The sequence below is a fragment of the Monodelphis domestica genome, chromosome 6 (genome assembly GCF_027887165.1).
Source record: "Monodelphis domestica isolate mMonDom1 chromosome 6, mMonDom1.pri, whole genome shotgun sequence".
Taxonomy (NCBI): Eukaryota; Metazoa; Chordata; class Mammalia; order Didelphimorphia; family Didelphidae; genus Monodelphis; species Monodelphis domestica.
Genome location: NC_077232.1, coordinates 41,874,604 through 41,891,898, shown reverse-complemented (window position 1 = coordinate 41,891,898; position 17,295 = coordinate 41,874,604). Strand labels below are relative to the sequence as shown.

General features: G+C 46.4%; 1 protein-coding gene across 1 annotated transcript in view; it reads left to right on the top strand.

Annotated features, from left to right (window-relative positions):
* CAT (catalase) overlaps positions 1 to 16,347 on the top strand; it is a 32,809-nt gene extending 16,462 nt beyond the window's left edge. Inside the window, exons 3-13 of the mRNA XM_007497259.3 lie at positions 262 to 372; positions 1,529 to 1,659; positions 2,801 to 2,905; positions 3,356 to 3,481; positions 4,143 to 4,334; positions 5,283 to 5,435; positions 7,240 to 7,378; positions 13,496 to 13,626; positions 13,911 to 14,018; positions 15,083 to 15,169; positions 15,645 to 16,347. Of these exons, the coding sequence (XP_007497321.1) occupies positions 262 to 372; positions 1,529 to 1,659; positions 2,801 to 2,905; positions 3,356 to 3,481; positions 4,143 to 4,334; positions 5,283 to 5,435; positions 7,240 to 7,378; positions 13,496 to 13,626; positions 13,911 to 14,018; positions 15,083 to 15,169; positions 15,645 to 15,710 (1,349 nt within the window). The 3' untranslated portion in view covers positions 15,711 to 16,347. The remainder of the gene's footprint in view (positions 1 to 261; positions 373 to 1,528; positions 1,660 to 2,800; positions 2,906 to 3,355; positions 3,482 to 4,142; positions 4,335 to 5,282; positions 5,436 to 7,239; positions 7,379 to 13,495; positions 13,627 to 13,910; positions 14,019 to 15,082; positions 15,170 to 15,644) is intronic.
* Positions 16,348 to 17,295: the final 948 nt, after the last annotated feature.

Below are 17,295 nucleotides of genomic sequence, written 5' to 3'. Positions count from 1 at the left end.
CGTTTTAGAGCGACTCCTTTGCATCATCCGATGCAAGATTCCTAGACTCATCCTTCGCCTATTTACTTGTTCATGTAGTCAAACCTGAATTCGGGGCTGGCGTAGAGATAGCTGAAGATGAGGTCGATGAACCTAGACATGTCCACGTTGTCTCCTCTCCGTTTGAAGGACCAGGAGGGCCTCCCACTTTCCATGGGAGGCTCGTATCCATTGATCCTTGGCCGATTGTTCATTGGGGTGCCTTGTGGCTTTGTCTCCTAGGAGCGTTTGGGTATTTTGAAGTCACTCATGACATCACCAAATATTCCAAGGCGAAGGTGTTTGAGTATGTGGGGAAAAGGACTCCAATTGCCGTTCGATTCTCTACCGTGGGTAAGTCCATTGCTTTGTAAATGGCCGTCTGCTCTGTGATTCTTATTGGCTTATATTATCCCATTCAGAAACAAGCTTCCCGGAGGAAAAAAAAAAGAAACTGGAAATAGAGCAAGATTTCAAAATAGCAGAAACTTCTTGATAGGTGTTAGAAACCTACTTAGACTTACTGCAGGAATCTTGAGGAGTAACTCTTAGGGGCAGTGATTTCCTCATCCATTGTTGAAAATCTCCGGAAGAAGCTAAGAGTTTCTTTACGAGTACTAGTTTTTACTTCAAAGCTAAGAGTTTATGCCCCTTCCTCCATTCCCCAAATGGTTTTTATGCCATTTCAGTGTGCCTTTTGGGTTCCCCTTTAATTACTTTGTAACAATTTTTTCTATGGATAAAGAACGCATGTTTTAACTCTGTTTTTTCCTTTTAATAACCCTTCTCTTTTGTCTTAGAATCGATATTGAGTATTGCGGTTCTAAGGCAGGAGAGCAATGAAAACTAGGCATTTGGAATTAAGTGACTTGCCCAGGGTCACACGGCTAGGACGTAGTTGAGAGCAGATTTGGACAACTCTACTTTTTATTATCAAACGCATGATAGAACAGTTCATTTATTCTTCATAATTTTTTCCTTAATTTTCAATTTTCATTTCAATCTGGAAATTTTTATCTGAAACCTTTGATTCAGTGTGGAAATGAAAACATTCTTAGACCATCTGGGCTGTCATCATAGTCACTATTTGACTCAAGCGAATGAAAAAAGAACATTTCTTAAGCATTTACTTTGTGCACAGAGCACTGCCCCAGACACTGGGGACTCAGGACCCAGAAGCCTGGGTTCTAGAAGGCCGGAGACACATATTGTTTATTTATTTTCAATAAGCCCTCACCTTCCATCGTAGAATCAATCCTGGTTCCCAGGCAGAAGAGTGGTAAGATCTCCAGACCTGGCTCTCAGTCCACTGAGCCGCTGTCTGGCTGCCCCGCGGCACAAAGTATTCCTCCTCCCCTGTTGTCTGTTTTGTGGAGTGAATTCGCATCCTGAGTTAGACCCCCAAGAATCTGATTTGCCCCCAGAAAGTGACGTGAGAATAAGGCAGGGTTGTTTTGGCCTTCTTGGAAGATGGCATCTCCCTGATGTCTATTCATGGCTCATCTTCCAGCTGGAGAGTCCGGATCAGCCGACACCGTGCGCGACCCTCGAGGCTTTGCCGTGAAATTCTACACTGAAGAGGGGAACTGGGATCTCACGGGAAATAACACCCCCATCTTCTTCATCAGGGACCCACTTCTGGTAGGTGAAGTACTTGTAGATCTGGCATGTAGGGAGACGTGTTCCGGAGTCCGAAGGGTTGAGAGGGGGCTTGGAAGACCCAAAGGGGAATGAGGGGCCTTCTTAGTCTTGGGGTTTGATACTAATTATTATAAAAAGCATCACAAGGGGGCAGCTGGGTGGCTCAGTGGATGGAGAGCCAGGCCTAGAGACGGGAGGTCCTAGGTTCAAATCTGGCCTCAGACACTTCCCAGCTGTGTGACCCTGGGCCAGTCCCTTGACCCCCATGGCCCAGTCCTTACCACTCTTCTGCCTTGGAGCCAATACACAGTATTGATTCCGAGAAGGAAGGTAAGGGTTTTAAAAAAAAACAAAAGCATCACCGCCACATGGCAGGGCTGGGGGGAGCCGGAGAGCAGCAGCCTCCTCTCTCCAGGCACAAAGTGAAGGGATTTGGGGATGGCCTGGGCTGCTGGGAGACCCTCGGACTTGGTGCAGAATTTACCTGCACTAGATGGTTGCTAAAAGGGATTCTGTAGGCAGTTTTAACACCAGCGTGGCCTCAGCTGGCTGTCAGAGCATTTTATTGTAGTCGCTTCAAGATGACTTCTTTGCGAGGAATCCCGAAGTAGAGGCTGGAGGGCTGGCCTTGGAGCCAGGAAGCCCTGACTAGCTTCCTTTATTTTGTTTTAAAGCCCTTCCCTTCTGTCTTAGAATTGATCCTGAGGATTGGTTCCAAGACAGCAGAGCCTTGCAGGGAGGGCCAGGCAAGCCCCCCGGGCCTGGCTCTGTCCACTGTGCTACCTAGCTGCCCCTAAATCCCCTTCGGACACCTAGTGGCCAGGTGGCTCGAGGAAAATTCTCATCACCCCTCCTTGATCGGGCTGAGGCTCTACGAAGATGCCCACCTCCACTGGCAGAGAGTCTCTGCGATGAACTCACTGGTCGTTCCTGCCCCCGTTTTAGATGGGGAGCTCCCTGAGGCCAGGGACTCCCTTTGGTGCTCTGCCCCTGGGCCAGGTCCCGTCACGCAGCACATGCTTAATAAATGCTTATTGACTGACCGGATCAATAGAACTGTTTGAATCTACTATATTCTAAGAAGCCATCATTTCTGCCAGCTGAATTTGGATCTTTTTTGTCCTCTCTCGTCCCCATTTAGTTTCCGTCCTTTATCCATAGTCAGAAGAGGAACCCTCAAACCCACTTGAAAGATGCCAACATGGTTTGGGACTTCTGGAGTCTCCGCCCTGAATCTTTGCATCAGGTAGGGGTCTTGCCTTTTGCTGTACTGTGACTGTTCCCTCTGAGGGGAAGAAGGCACGAGTGTTTTATTTCCAGGATTTGGAGAATCATTTGGGGGGCAGCTTCTACCTTTTCTCTTGAGTCTTCCTCCAATTTCCCAGCGAGAACCTTCTGCGATTTTTTTAAGGAAATCCTAAAGTGCTAATGTAATCTGATGAGGATTAGATGGACAGAAGCAGCAGATTGATTGAGAATCTCATTTATCATGACGTGTTCAGTGGGGTTTGGGGCATAAAAAAGAAAGGTGGCCTGATTGTGAGTTTGTTCATTATGATTCGGGAGGTAAGTGTGTAAGGGATGATTTGCTACCATGACCTCCCCGTCATTAAGGCGTTTTATTGGGACTTGGTTAAGCATCTCTTCAGTCATTTTGCCTTAAACAAAATGACTTTTCTTCCTTCTTGCCTCCTAGGTTACTTTCTTGTTCAGTGACCGAGGGATTCCGGATGGTCATCGTCATATGAATGGATACGGCTCTCATACCTTCAAACTGGTGAATACCAATGGAGAAGCAGTTTACTGCAAATTCCATTATAAGGTGAGTTTAAGCTACCTTCCCAAATATATTCATCAGGTTTTTAAGAATCTCTCATTCAACAAATATTTATTAAGCTTTTCTGATGTGTAAAGCAAAAAGTAAATGAATGCTTCTAGAGGGTTGAAGCAAAATTCTCCTTATTTTTTTTTCTCATCGAATTAAGTTCCATTCTTTGCTTTGGAAAGTACTAAATTATAGAATTTTAAGGCTGAAAGAACCTTGTAAACAACCCCCCCCCAGCCTCCCCCCCCCCCCATTTTGTAGATTGGGTTGCTGAGGCCTAGAGAAAAGAAAGTGGTTTTTCTCCAAGTGATGAAACCAAACCTGGGACTAGAACTCAGGTCTCTTGTTATCCAAGTTAAGTGGTTATTTTATTTAAAAAAAAAATTTTTTTTAACCCTTACCTTCTGTCTTGGAATCAATACTGTGTGTTGGTTCCAAGGCAGAAGAGTGGTAAGGGCTAGGCAATGGGGGTCAAGGGACTTGCCCAGGGTCACACAGCTGGGAAGTGTCTGAGGTCAGATTTGAACCCAGGACCTCCCGTCTCTAGGGCTAGCTCTCCATCCACTGAGCTACCCAGCTGCCCTGGTGTGTTAACTTTTGATAACTTTGCCCATTAAAGTCGGAGTAACTGCTTGTTGTTTTTGTTCTTCTATCTTAGACGGACCAAGGAATCAAAAATCTTTCTGTTGAGGAGGCTGGAAGACTTGCTCAGGAAGATCCCGATTATGGTTTGCGGGACCTCTTCAATGCCATCGAGACAGAGAACTTCCCCTCCTGGACATTTTACATCCAGGTCATGACCTTCGAGCAAGCAGAGAAATTTCCATTCAATCCCTTTGACCTCACGAAGGTAAAGCCAACCAGCGAGACTGGGCGCGGCAGATCCCCGGCCAGCGGCCCCGCAGTGGTCCGTTCCGGCGTGTAGTTCTCACTGCAGGGGCTTCGTGTGTCCATGGGCTGTTCGGGGTCTCGTGTATTGGTCAGGGGCTCCCTCTGGGGAAGGGCTGAAGTGTGGCCGGTATCATGGTGGCCTCCAGGACCTGATCCTGGACACGTGGGTGGGGGTGGGGTGGGGATGGGGCAGGCTGCGGAGAGTCCTCTTCACATGGATCCTGATCCTGGACACCTGGGGGGGGGGGGGCGCGGGCTGCGGAGAGTCGTCTTCTCATGGATCCTGATCCTGGACACGTGGGGGAGGGGAGTGGGGGGGGCGCTGCGGAGAGTCATGGATCCTGATCCTGGACACGTGGGGGAGGGGAGTGGGGGGGCGGGCTGCGGAGAGTCGTCTTCTCATGGATCCTGATCCTGGACACGTGGGGGAGGGGAGTGGGGGGGGCGCTGCGGAGAGTCATGGATCCTGATCCTGGACACGTGGGGGAGGGGAGGGGGGGGCGGGCTGCGGAGAGTCATGGATCCTGATCCTGGACACGTGGGGGAGGGGAGTGGGGGGGCGGGCTGCGGAGAGTCGTCTTCTCATGGATCCTGATTCTGGACACGTGGGGGAGGGGAGTGGGGGGGGCTGCGGAGAGTCATGGATCCTGATCCTGGACACGTGGGGGAGGGGAGTGGGGGGGCGGGCTGCGGAGAGTCGTCTTCACATGGATCCTGATCCTGGACACGTGGGGGATAGTGGGGGGGCGGGCTGCGGAGAGTCGTCTTCTCATGGATCCTGATCCTGGACATGTAGGGGGGAGGGCGCAGGTTATGGCCTTCCCATGGATCCTGATGGCCGGGGGGGGGGGCAGCTGCTGAGTCCTCTCGGCTCTCGGCTCACGGGTCGTGGGTCTGTCCTTTGCAGGTTTGGCCTCACGCAGACTATCCTCTTATGCCCGTTGGGAAGCTGGTCTTAAACAGGAACCCTCGCAACTATTTTGCAGAGGTGGAACAACTAGCCTTTGACCCAAGTAACATGCCGCCGGGCATCGAGCCAAGCCCCGATAAAATGCTGCAGGTAAGCCCGGAGGGTTTCCCGATGTTCAGTCCTCCAACCACCCTCCCCTGCTCTGGGGGCGGCCATCGAGTCACTCCTTCAGCATGATGGAGCACCTGCTCTGTGCCAGGCGCCGGCCAGGGAGACCAAAAGCGAAGCCAAAGGCAGCCCCCGTCCTCAGGGAGCTTCTAGTCCAGGGAGGGAGACCTCCTGCAAACAAGCAGGAGACAGTGGATCAAGAGAGCGCCTGGGGAGGCTTCCTGCAGAAGGTGGGGTTTGTGGGGACTTCAAGGAAGCCCGAGAAGTCAGCAGTCAGCAGTTGGGGTGGAGGAGGAGGAGCCTCCGGGAAGTGTCTGAGCAGAGATGGAGAGTCCCGTTGGGACAAGACGGTGGGCCAGCGCCCACCTTGGGTTGGATCTCGGGCGTTTCCTTACAGAGTGAATGGCCCAGAGGAGGCGCTCAGTCAATGCTGATGGGCTCCTGGATGGCTCGCCCAATGTCCACTGGCTCTTCTGTGCCTGGAACAAATAGGCAACAAATCTGGCCCCAGACACTTCCTGTGTTACTCTGGAAAAGTCACTTCATCCCCAATGCCTTGGAACCTATTACACAGTACTGATTCTCAGGAGCAAGATAAGGGTTACAAAAACTTCAGTTAGCCAGAATGATTAAAGAATTAACCATTTCTTTTAATTGTCCTTTCTGGTTAATTTAGAATGAAACAGACAACCCTTATGATTTCAACACTTAGTGTCTTTCTCAAAGTAACACTACTAATGATAGTGATGCTGTTGTCATAATTGACATACAGCTTGAAGATGGACAAAGACATTTTTCTCACTATCTTATGAATGAATTTGTATAAAATCATCCCCATGTTTAAAACGAAGGACCGTGGGCTGTATGGGATAAAAGTAACACATGGAATGGCTGCTGGGCTGAGTCTTTGTCTTCTGACTCTCGAGCCCCGTCCTCTTTCCATTTCCTCTCTACCTTTTCCTGCTATAATAAACAGAATATGTTGACCATCATTTAAGCTTTTAAGGTGATAGATTTTGTACATCAGACTCATTATCTTAACTAATAGTCCAACAGCGAGTTGTAGATGTAGAATGTATTTGTGATAGAATTGATTTGGTAGTGAAATCTTGGGAATGTTTTCCCCTTTCTTGAACTAAATAAAGTCTAAAATTTAGTCTTATTAAATCATCACTTGTTTCCTTTAAAAATGGCATGTAAGAGGGCAGCTGGGTAGCTCAGTAGATTGAGAGCCAGGCCTAGAGACAGGAGGTCCTGGGTTCAAATATGACTCAGACACTTCTCAGCTGTGTGACCCTGGGCAAGTCACTTACCCCCCATTGCCTAGCCTTTACCACTTTTCTGCCTTGGAACTAATACACAGCATTGATTCCAAGGTGGAAGGTAAGGGTTTAAAAAAAATGGCATATAGGATAAAAGCATTGAAGGTTTCTGTGGGCCTTTGCTTAGTGAGATCCTTTTAAATATAGGAAAAGAAGCTATAAGAAAATATAATTTGGCTTTGTTGGTAATTTGTGAACTAAAAAAAAATTGGGATGATTATCTGTGCAGAATAAATTTTCAAATTAGTTTGGCTTAGAATATATAATGGAGAATAAGCAGCTTCTCAATGAAGATAATGTATATAATAAAAGATAGACTTGACCCCTGGTGGGGTTTGTGCAGTATTTTTCAGCCATGATTTTTCGTTTGGTACTTTATGTATTCTTTTTCCTTCTGTTGATTAAACATAGTAACTACTCTTTTACAACTTGACGTAAATACATATTCAAATCCATTATTTTAGGGTCGTCTTTTTGCATATCCTGATACTCACCGCCATCGTCTAGGACCCAACTATCTTCACTTACCTGTGAACTGCCCTTACCGAACTCGAGTGAACAACTACCAAAGAGATGGACCCATGTGCATGTATGACAACCAAGGTATCTCCAAACTCTTTGGGATCCAATGCAAGCACAAGTTTACTGACAGCTAAATTTGTAGAATCTTAGGACTTAAATCTGGAAAGTGACCTTGGAAAGGCCATCGAGTTCACACCGTAGAGACTTAGGAAGGTTGTGACTTAGACAAGAGCATTCTGGGTAAATGAGGAGCAGCCTCTGGTAAGAGCCCCATGCATTCTGGAACTTGAAGCTTCATGCTCTTCCCACGACTCCACTTAATGGGGCTCTTTAAGATTTTCAGACTATTTTCCTTCCAACTTTGTGAAGTGTGAACTATGTTCCTCTTGGACTATTTTGGCCACTAAAAGGGGAAGTCAATTCAGTGGAAAAAAAATCTGATTTACCATCAGTTCTTTGAATTTTCCAGTTTGTCATACATAGCTAAATGTAACTAAGGAATTACTTTATTTAGTCTGTCTTTTGAATTCCTGGGTATCTATGAGAAACTGATCCCTACTTCCCTTTCCCTTCCCCCCACATGCAAAACACATGCCAGTGATGGGCCACATGTAACTTTCCAAGATTTATTATGGACTTAACTTTAAATATGAGCAAAATCAAATAAGTATGCTGTAGAACTTCTCCATTTGAACAATGTACTTCATTGTGCTCTTGTAGAGCTGAGAACTCATTGATGTCTCCTGCTGAAGCTGGCCACAGGGAGTCCACCCAGTGCACATTCCCTTCCCTATGGAGAAACAGGCTGGTTTTCCTTTTTTTAGGGTTTCCTTGATGGCATCTCTGAAACTCTTTCTCCTACATATTCTCTGATTTATAGTAATTTACACACTGATCTTCCTCACCATGTGCTTCCTCATTGCTTGATCCTCACCTTCAGTTCTCTGGAGCAATTTTTTTTTCATTTTTTTCTTCTCTTTTAAAAAAATATTCCATTAATTTAGAATATTTTTCCATGGTTACATGATTTGTGTTCTTTCCCTCCCCTCCTCCCTCCCCCTCCAGTAGCCAATGAGCAGTTCCACTGGGTTTTACATGTGTCATTGATCAAGAACTATTTCCATGTTATTAATATTTGCAATAGAGTGATCATTAAGAGTCTACATCCCTAGACATATCCCCAACAAACCATGTGACCAAGCAAATGTTTTTCTTGTGTGTTTCTGCTCCCACAGTTCTTTCTCTGGGTGTGGATCTGGAGCAATTTCTGGTTACTCCTTCTGGAGCCGCTTTCACTTTCATTTTGCCCATTGGTCCCTATGCATATTTTAAAATTAAATGAAAATCTACCTTCTCACATCCCTACTTCTCCTTTCCCCCATTTAGAAAGCAAGAAAAACACTTATGGCCAAGCAAAACAAATTTTCCCTTTGACCATGCTTCCCCCAGATATGCTTCCATCTGTACTCTGGGTCCATCATGTCTCTCTCAGGGGGTGGAAGCAGATTGCATGATGAGCCCTCTGGAACTGTGGTTGGTCATTCTTAGGTCTTTCAAAGCTTTTGTTTTTACATTGTTTTTGCTATCATACAGATTGTTCTCCTGGCTCTGTTTGCTTTACTTTGCATCAGTTCACGGGAACCTTCCAAGGTTTCTCCAAAGTCATCTCCTTCATCATTTCTTACAATGTAATAGTATTCAATCACATTCATAGACCATAAGTGGTTCAGCTGTGTTTCAAATGTTGGGCATTCCTTCTGTTTCTAGTTCTGCAGATACAGCTGCTAGAAGAGTTTGTTTTGCTTAGGACTGTATTAATGCCTCTTTTAACCTGCCCTCCCTCTTATTCCGCCCCTCTTTCCGTCTCCCTCTTTTTTCCCCTATTAAGTAAAATTCATTTCTCTACCTAAGGCTGTGTGTATGTGCGTGCACATGTATGTGTGCTCTCTTCATTGATCAGTTCAGATGAGAGGGGGTTCAGGTATTAACTGATCTTCCCACCCCTTTGTAGAAAGCTATTTGCACACAGTGATTATGTAAGAGAATTTTCTCCATCTTTCTTCTCCCTTTCTTGCCAGTGGTCCATTCTTTTAAGATCATCAAAACATAACAGAACAGGGGCAGGGGCTTAGTGACTTGAGAACCAGGTCTAGAGATTGAAGGTCTGGATTCAAATTGTCCTCAGATACTTTGTAGCTGTGTGACCTTGGGCAAGTCACTTAACCCCAATTGTCTAGCCCTTACTGCTCTTCCGCCTTAGAACCAATATACAAGATTGACTCTAAAATGGAAAGTGAGGGTTTAAACAAACAAATAAACAGAACAGAACCATTCCCAGGCCCTTTCTCTGATTCAACTCTTTCTCTGACTCCTTATAATGTTTGGATACTGAGGGGACACAAGCCATTTTTCCATACTAGAATGTAAACAGTTTGTCTTTCTTTGGTCCCTTACGATTGCTTGCTCATGCTTACTATGTATGTTTCTCTTGACTGCTGTGTTTGTACTTCAGCATTTCATGCAGCTCTGGTCTTTTATCAAGAATTCTTTGAAGTCCTCTATTTCCTTTAAAGGTTAATTTCTCCTTCTCTTCAGCCTTCTCCCCCCCTCCCCCCCATAGGATTATATTCAGTTTTACTAGGTAAGTTATTCTTGACTGAAAGCCCATATTCTTTGCCTTCTGGAATATTATATTCCAAGTCACTCATGCCTCCAAAGTAGTGGTTGGTAAATCATATGTGATCTTGATTGGTGCTCCTTGGTACCTGAATTCTTTCTTTCTGGCTGTGTGTAGTGTTTTTTCTTTGACCAGAAGCTTTAGATTTTGTCTATAATGCTCCTGGATGGATTCTTTCAATCTTTACCTTGCCCTCTGGTTCTAAGAAATAATGTGCCATTCTTTTGAGATTTCTTAAAAAATGATACATACACTCTTTTTTGCATAGGGTGGTGGGGGTGGAAGGGCAGGGGAGCAACAGATGACAGTCAGCATAGATTCTTTTTTTTTTTTTAATCCTTACTTATCTTAGTATCAATTGTAAGACAGAAGAGCAGCAAGAGTTGGGCAATTATGGTCAAGTGACTAGTGCCCAGGATCACACAGCTAGGAAGTATCTGAAGCCATATTTAAACCCAGATCCTCCTGACTCCAAGTCTGATGCTCTATCCACTGTGCTACCTAGCTGCCCCAGTCCATAGATTCTTACATTATTTCTCTTTGATCTCTTTTCTAGGTCATTCATTTTTGCTATGAGATTCCTTAAAATATTTTCCATTTTTTCAGTCTTTTGACTCTCATTTACTTTTTCTTGCTATCTTGTGGAGTTATTGGCTTCTATTTGGTTCATTCCAATTTACAGGGAGTTTGTTGCTTGAGTAAGGTTTGTACCTCCTGTGCCAAACTGTTAATTCCTTTTCCAGTTCTTTTGTCCATACCTCTCCTATCTTTTCTACTTTTTCTCCAACCAACTACTCTCATTTCATTCATAAAAAGTATTTATTATTATTATTTTTCACTCACACTTCATTTCTTCCAGGAATTCTAGTTGAACTTGTGCCCTGGCTGTGTTGTCCCTATAGGATCTATTAATTTTTCCTACTATTATTCTGGTTAATATGTGCTTGATTCATGTTTTCTTTGGAGCTATTATTTTGTATAAATTTCAATTTTTTTATATTTCTCATATTAATCTGAATTACATTTTCAATTAAAAAATGAACTTTTGTTAAGCAGTTATACTGTATTAGGGACTAGTCTAACAGGCAAAATTGAAACAGTCCTATAGTCATAAATGTAGAATTGGAAGAGGCCTCAGAAGCCATTTCTCCCTGCCACCTTTAGACTATTTCTGGATTCTCTCATGTAAAAGTATCATATTAATATGCAATGCTGAACCTCCTCCATCTCCTTCTTTTCCCTATCCCTTTTCTTTCTTTCTTTTTTCTTTTTAAACCTTTACCTTCACTCTTAGACTTGATACTAAGTATTGATTCCAAGGCGGAAGAGTGGTAAGGGCTAGACAGTTGAAGTTAAGTGACTTGGCCAGGGTTACAGAGATAGGACTAATTTCTTTTTAATTTAAAGTATCCTTTTTCAGAGTCCAAAGGATACCATGTCTCATTGATATCCATAATGTTAAATTAACTTCCTTCATGAAAATATCCAGTTCATTTTACTTGTTAAACCTGATTTGTGTATTTATGTACAGAAATTAGAACTTGATTTTTTAAAATCTCCTATAACTTTCTGGGCATGGCTACTGCTCTTTTAGCTCCTTTCTATGGTATGTAGCTTTGTTGGTATATGTAGGTGGTTTTCTTCCCCACCCCCCATCCCCCCTTATCTTATTTTTATCTTAAAGCCCTTTTGATTCGATTTGTAAAACTCTTACTCTTATAGCCCTTGTTTGAGGCATTCCATCCCTGGTCATGAGCCCATCATTGTATTTTCAGCTCTGGCTCAGAAACTGAGATCCCAAACTAGGGATCACAAGTTGGTGTTGCTTTATTTCTTTTACAATGTGAGGTTTTTATTTTGTAAATTGATTATATCCTTTGATAACTGGGGTTTGGGTTTTTTCTCTTAAATATTTTTCTCCATCTCTTAGAAAGTTTAGAATTTGTTTTGTGTAACATTTATGGTACATTTACAGAAATGGTTTCCCCAGCCTATTTGTTTTCTTCTTATATTGACTATATTCTTTTTTGTTAGAAAGGCATTTTTACCTTTTCAGTAATTGAATACCATGCTCTATGTCCTCAGGTAGTCTTCTGTATTGATTTAGAACCCTAGAGACTACATTTCCCACAATCCCCTTTCCTTTTCCTGCTTGTGTGTCTCCTTATATGGATAGAGGTTTTGAGTTTCCGTTTCCACCCACGTGGTCAGTTGGTACCAGGTTGAACAAGGGAGTGTTTTTTCACTGGCCCTGTTTTTTTTTTAATTGCTCTTTGCTCTAAGTGGATTTTAAATACTTGGAGCATTGAATAATAATTTTAATCTTTACACTTCCTTTTGCTCAATAAAAAGAATTTTGCACTTCCACAATTGAGATGAATATTCTCTTTTCTTCTATCTTCTGTGTGTTCTTTTAGATGTTTACATTTATATTCCAGCTAGAATTTAAAGTGTTAGAGTGTGTGAAGTCAGGGTCTAAGGCTACTTTTTACTGTGTTGCTAGCCATTTCCCCCCAGGAGTCTTTATTTGATTTATACCATCTCTGTTTTTTTCTATACTTTGAATCTTTTACATATATGTATATATACACATATATATTTAAAAAACCTTTTCCTTCCATTTTTAGAATCAAAGCTGTGTATTGTTTCCAAGGCAGAACAGCAGTAAGGGCTAGAAAATGGGGGTGAAGTGACTTGCCCAGGGTCACACAGCTAGGAAATATGTGAGGCCAGAATGAACCCAGGACCTCCTGTCTCTAGGCCTGGCTCTCCATCTCCTGAGCTACCTTCTTGCCTCTTTTTATACGTACTTGATGTGATGGCTGGGGTCTGTATTTTATGACACAGTTTTATTAATAATTATTTTTGAATATATTCTCAAATCTAGAACTGCAAGGGTGCCCTCATCAGATTCTTTATGATTTTATCAAGATCTGTATGATCTTATCCTAAATCCTAAATACACCATTTTATGCTCATAAAATTTCCTTTAAAAATTCTTTTCATTTACGTTGGCTATTTTATCTTTCATAAGCTCCTCTAAGAGTTCCCCCTCCCGCCATAACTAATACGCGTATATGAATATAGATACCTAAACGTACCCGTGTGTATGCGTGTGTACATTTTTTATCCACTGTTTTTATCATGTGCCACTTCTATTTAAGTCCCTTATCTAGATGGAAGTTATTGTCATGTGGTGTAACATGGCCTAAACCGCTCTTATTTCTGCTGGTTTGCTTTCTAGTTTTCCCAGCTATTCTCTCCCTTAAACAAGCCCCCCCTCCCCCCCCCTTGGTCTTGGAATGGATATTAAGTATTGGTTCTGAGGTAGAGGAGTGTTAGGGTGAGGCAGGGGGTGAAGGGACTCAGCCAGCCACGTCCTCATCCCAGGCCTGGCTCTCTCTGGTCAGAGCCCTCTTGGACAAGAGCCTCCCGACGTGGGGCGCTGCCCAGGGGCCTTGGCCAGGAAGCCCCGCCCGCCTCACAGGCTTCCCACCGTCCCTTCTTCTGTTCCTTCCCAGGCGGGGCTCCCAACTACTACCCGAACAGCTTCGGGGCTCCTGAGGATCAGTGCTGGGCCCTGGAGCACCGCTACCAAACCTCCGGGGATGTGCAGCGCTACAACAGCGCCGACGAGGACAACGTCACCCAGGTCAGGGGCTCTGCAGCCTCCTTCTGGGGGGCCTCCCGATGCCGGGGTCTGGATGCGAGAGAGGCTGCGGAGGTCTTACATGGTGGCTGGGGGTAGTGAATGAATGAATCACAGGCGGGGAGGCCCTTGCCTGTCTCTGCACCTCCGGGGCAGGTTGGGGGCCACCGTGACGGGGAGGGGGGGGCTCCCGAGTCCCGCCCCCTGCCGGCACTCCTCAGAAGTCCCCGGGGCCCTTAGTCCCCCCAGGCTGCGCTGACCCTTTGGCTTTCCTGCCCTCTGCTTAGGTGAGAACATTCTATAGATCGGTGCTGACGGAGGAGGAGCGCCAGCGCCTGTGTGAGAACATCGCCCAGCACCTGAAGAACGCCCAGCTGTTCATCCAGAAGAAAGCGGTGAGTGAGCTTTGCGTGGAAGGCGGGGCCAGCCGGGGGCGGGGCCTCCCCTGCGGGCCTGCCGGAAGACCAGGTGTGAGTGACCTGATTGGAGGCTGATCGCTGGGAGCCAAAGCCACAACGTCCCCCTTCATTACCCACCTCCTGGCCAGCCTGCTTGGCTGGTTTCATTGGACATCCTAAGTGAGACACACACACATACACACACACACAAACACACAGAGACACACACACACACACACAGCCACATGCATGCACACACAGAGACACATGCACACACAGAGACACATGCACACATGTACACACACGCACACACACAGACACAGAGACACAGACACACATGCACGCACACACAGACACATGCACGCACAGACATGCACACACAGACACAGACACATGTACACACAGAGACACATGCACACAGACACACATGCACACACAGACACACATGTACACACACAGACCGAGGCACACACAGACATGCACACACAGAGACACATGCACACATGTACACACACGCACACACATAGACACACATGCACACACAGACACACATGCACACACAGACACACACACACAGACACACAGCGAGAGAGCGTGGTGCCGGTGGCTGAGGCTTGTTAAGAGGTGCCCTTAGCTCCCTTCGGGACGGTTTTCTCAAAGCTTTGGGGGAAGCCCTTTAATCAAATACTCCAGAGACAGAGAGAATCCCCAGTCTGGCTCGGGCTGGGGCTGCTAGGACGTTTGTGGCCAGGCCGGGGTCCCCCAGCTGCTTTCTGTCTCCCGTTTATAGAGGAAGCTGGTTTTCTCTTTGGGGGCCTCGAGGTCGGCCTCTCTTCCTAAGCCTCCTTCACTGTTTAATCCAAAGTGTCTGCGTCCGCCACGCAGCCCTTCTGTGCCCTAAGGCCCGGGCCGCGGGCTGGCGCCAGGCTCGGGCTGCTCGAGCCTTCATGGGGGCTGGCAGAGCTGTCATCGACGCGGGGTGGGAAGCCGCCTGAGCCCCTCCTCTCCCCAGACTGAGCCGGGGGCGCTTTGTGTCCTTATTGCTTGCCGTTTGGTTCCAGGTCAAAAACTTCAGCGAAGTGGACTGCAGCTACGGGCACCGGATCCAGGAGCTCCTGGATAAGTACAACGCGGAGGGGGACAGCCAGGTAAGCCCCGCGACCGAGCGGCTTTGTGGCCCGTGGCAGGCCCCTCGGCAGGAGAGGGAGGCAAAGGGATGACTGAGCTAAAGGAAGCCCAGGCCGAGCCGTGGTAAGGGAGGCGCTCCACCAGTGCTGAAGCCCGCTCCCCAGAGGGGCCTCTCTTCTTGTGTGGCCCGCAGTCACCCTTCCCTCTCCCCGGCTCCTGGACTCTCCTGCCCTCGAGCAGAGGGCAAGAGGAGCTTCCTGGCTTGAGGGGCTCCCCGTCGCTGACCCAGCCACACGCGGCCCTATTTAGATTTAGAATTCAAGGAGCCCCCAGCCCCCCAGCCAAACCCCTCATTTACAGCGGAGGAGCCCGAGACCCAGGGTGGGGGAGGAGCAGGGCCAGAGGATCTGCATCAAGTTCTGTCCGTAAAGGGAAACTGAGCCACGGCCCTTGTGTCTGGCTGGGAAATTAATTTGGCTTCGTTCTTTTGACTAGTGCATGGTTCATGGCTACAACCGGGCTGCATCTTGTTTGACTGCGAAGGAAAAAGCGCATCTCTGAGCTCCTCCGGCGTCTTCGCTGCTGCTAAAGGCTGATTTTACAGATGAAGCTACAAGAGGTTCCTCCTTAGGGTCCGTCACTACCCCACACAGCCCGTGCTTGCCCCATACCCAGAGAAGGGCCTTGCTTGGTAGAAGTAGTCCCATTTGCCACAAATAACCATGATCGCCTCTCACGCTTTGGGCCCCACGTCGTGGCGCGGGGCCAATCATTTTTCATGTTTATGTTGGAAATGAAGGTTAATCCGGTGCCTTTAACCGCCTGTCTTTAGTGCTGACAGCTGATTTCATGTGACATGACAATTACTTAGTGGATTTATCCATTTATCTGATAAAAATGATCTCCTGAAATGGATGTTTTCATCTCACCTCATTGCCTCTTAGGCGTGAAGAAAAAAGATTTTCTGGATGGATCAGTGTTTAAAAAATCACTTTCCTTGTAGGGAAGACATTTTGTGGGGCCCCTTTGCAGGAATCTGCCTCCATCATGTAGGTCGAGGTCATTGTTTCTCCTGGGCAATGGTCGTCTTCCAGGTCTCTTTTTATCTTCAAATGATGTTTCTGTTGATGCCATATTGATTTTTACAAATTGATTTGTAATCCTATTTGCATTTTACAGTAAAATAATCTCTAAGCAAGTGGTGATCGGTTTCTTTCTTCTGGTGTGATCAAATGGAGGGTAAAACTTGCCACCTGCAGGGGCAGCTAGATAGCTCAGTGTTTGGAGAGCCAGCCTGGGAGCCTGGAGGTTCTGGGTTCAAATGTGACCTCAGACACTTCCTAGCTGGGGGACCCTGGGCAAAACACGCCAACCCCATTGCTTAGCCCTTACCGCTCTTCTGCCGAGGAACCAATATGTGACTTCTAAGATGAAAGAATTTAAGAAAAAAACCCCAGATTTGCCCACTGCCATGGAGTCGTCAGGATCATCCAGTAACACAGTTCTTTTATTACGTGCATGCTGTGTGTAAAGCAGCATGCTAAGACCTGCGAATGGCTAAGCCCTGGTTCAGAGCCAGCTCCTCCGGGATGTCCGAGATCAGGGCTTCGGACCGGGAATTGGGCCTCCGTGATCTAGCCCTAACCCCGCATCATACAGACGTGGAGACTGAGGCCAGGGAGGCGGAGGGGTCTGTGCAAGGCCACCGAGACAGCAGATGGCAGGGTGAGGGTTTCAGTGGTGGTATAACAGCGAGGGCGGCTAGACGGTGCAGTGAGTGGAGCGCCCCGCCAGGACTCGGGAAGACTCCTTGGGAGTTTCAATCTGGCCTCAGATGCTAGCCGTGTGACCCTGGGTAAGTTACTGAGCCTAGTTTGCCTCAGTTTCCCCATCTATAAACTGAGCTGGAAAAGGAAATGGCAAACCATTCTAGTATTTCTGCCAGGAAAAACAATAGCTAGCATTGACGTGATACTTTGATGTTGAGAACGCTTTATGAAGATCGTCTCCCGCAGTCCTCACAAAAAACCTCATTTGACAGGTGAGGAAACCAACAAAGAACTTCGTCTTGAGATGGGGTTTGACCTTGCATTGTCCTGATCCCACGTCTAGCTCTAGCACTGGGGCAACCTGGTGCCTGACTTGA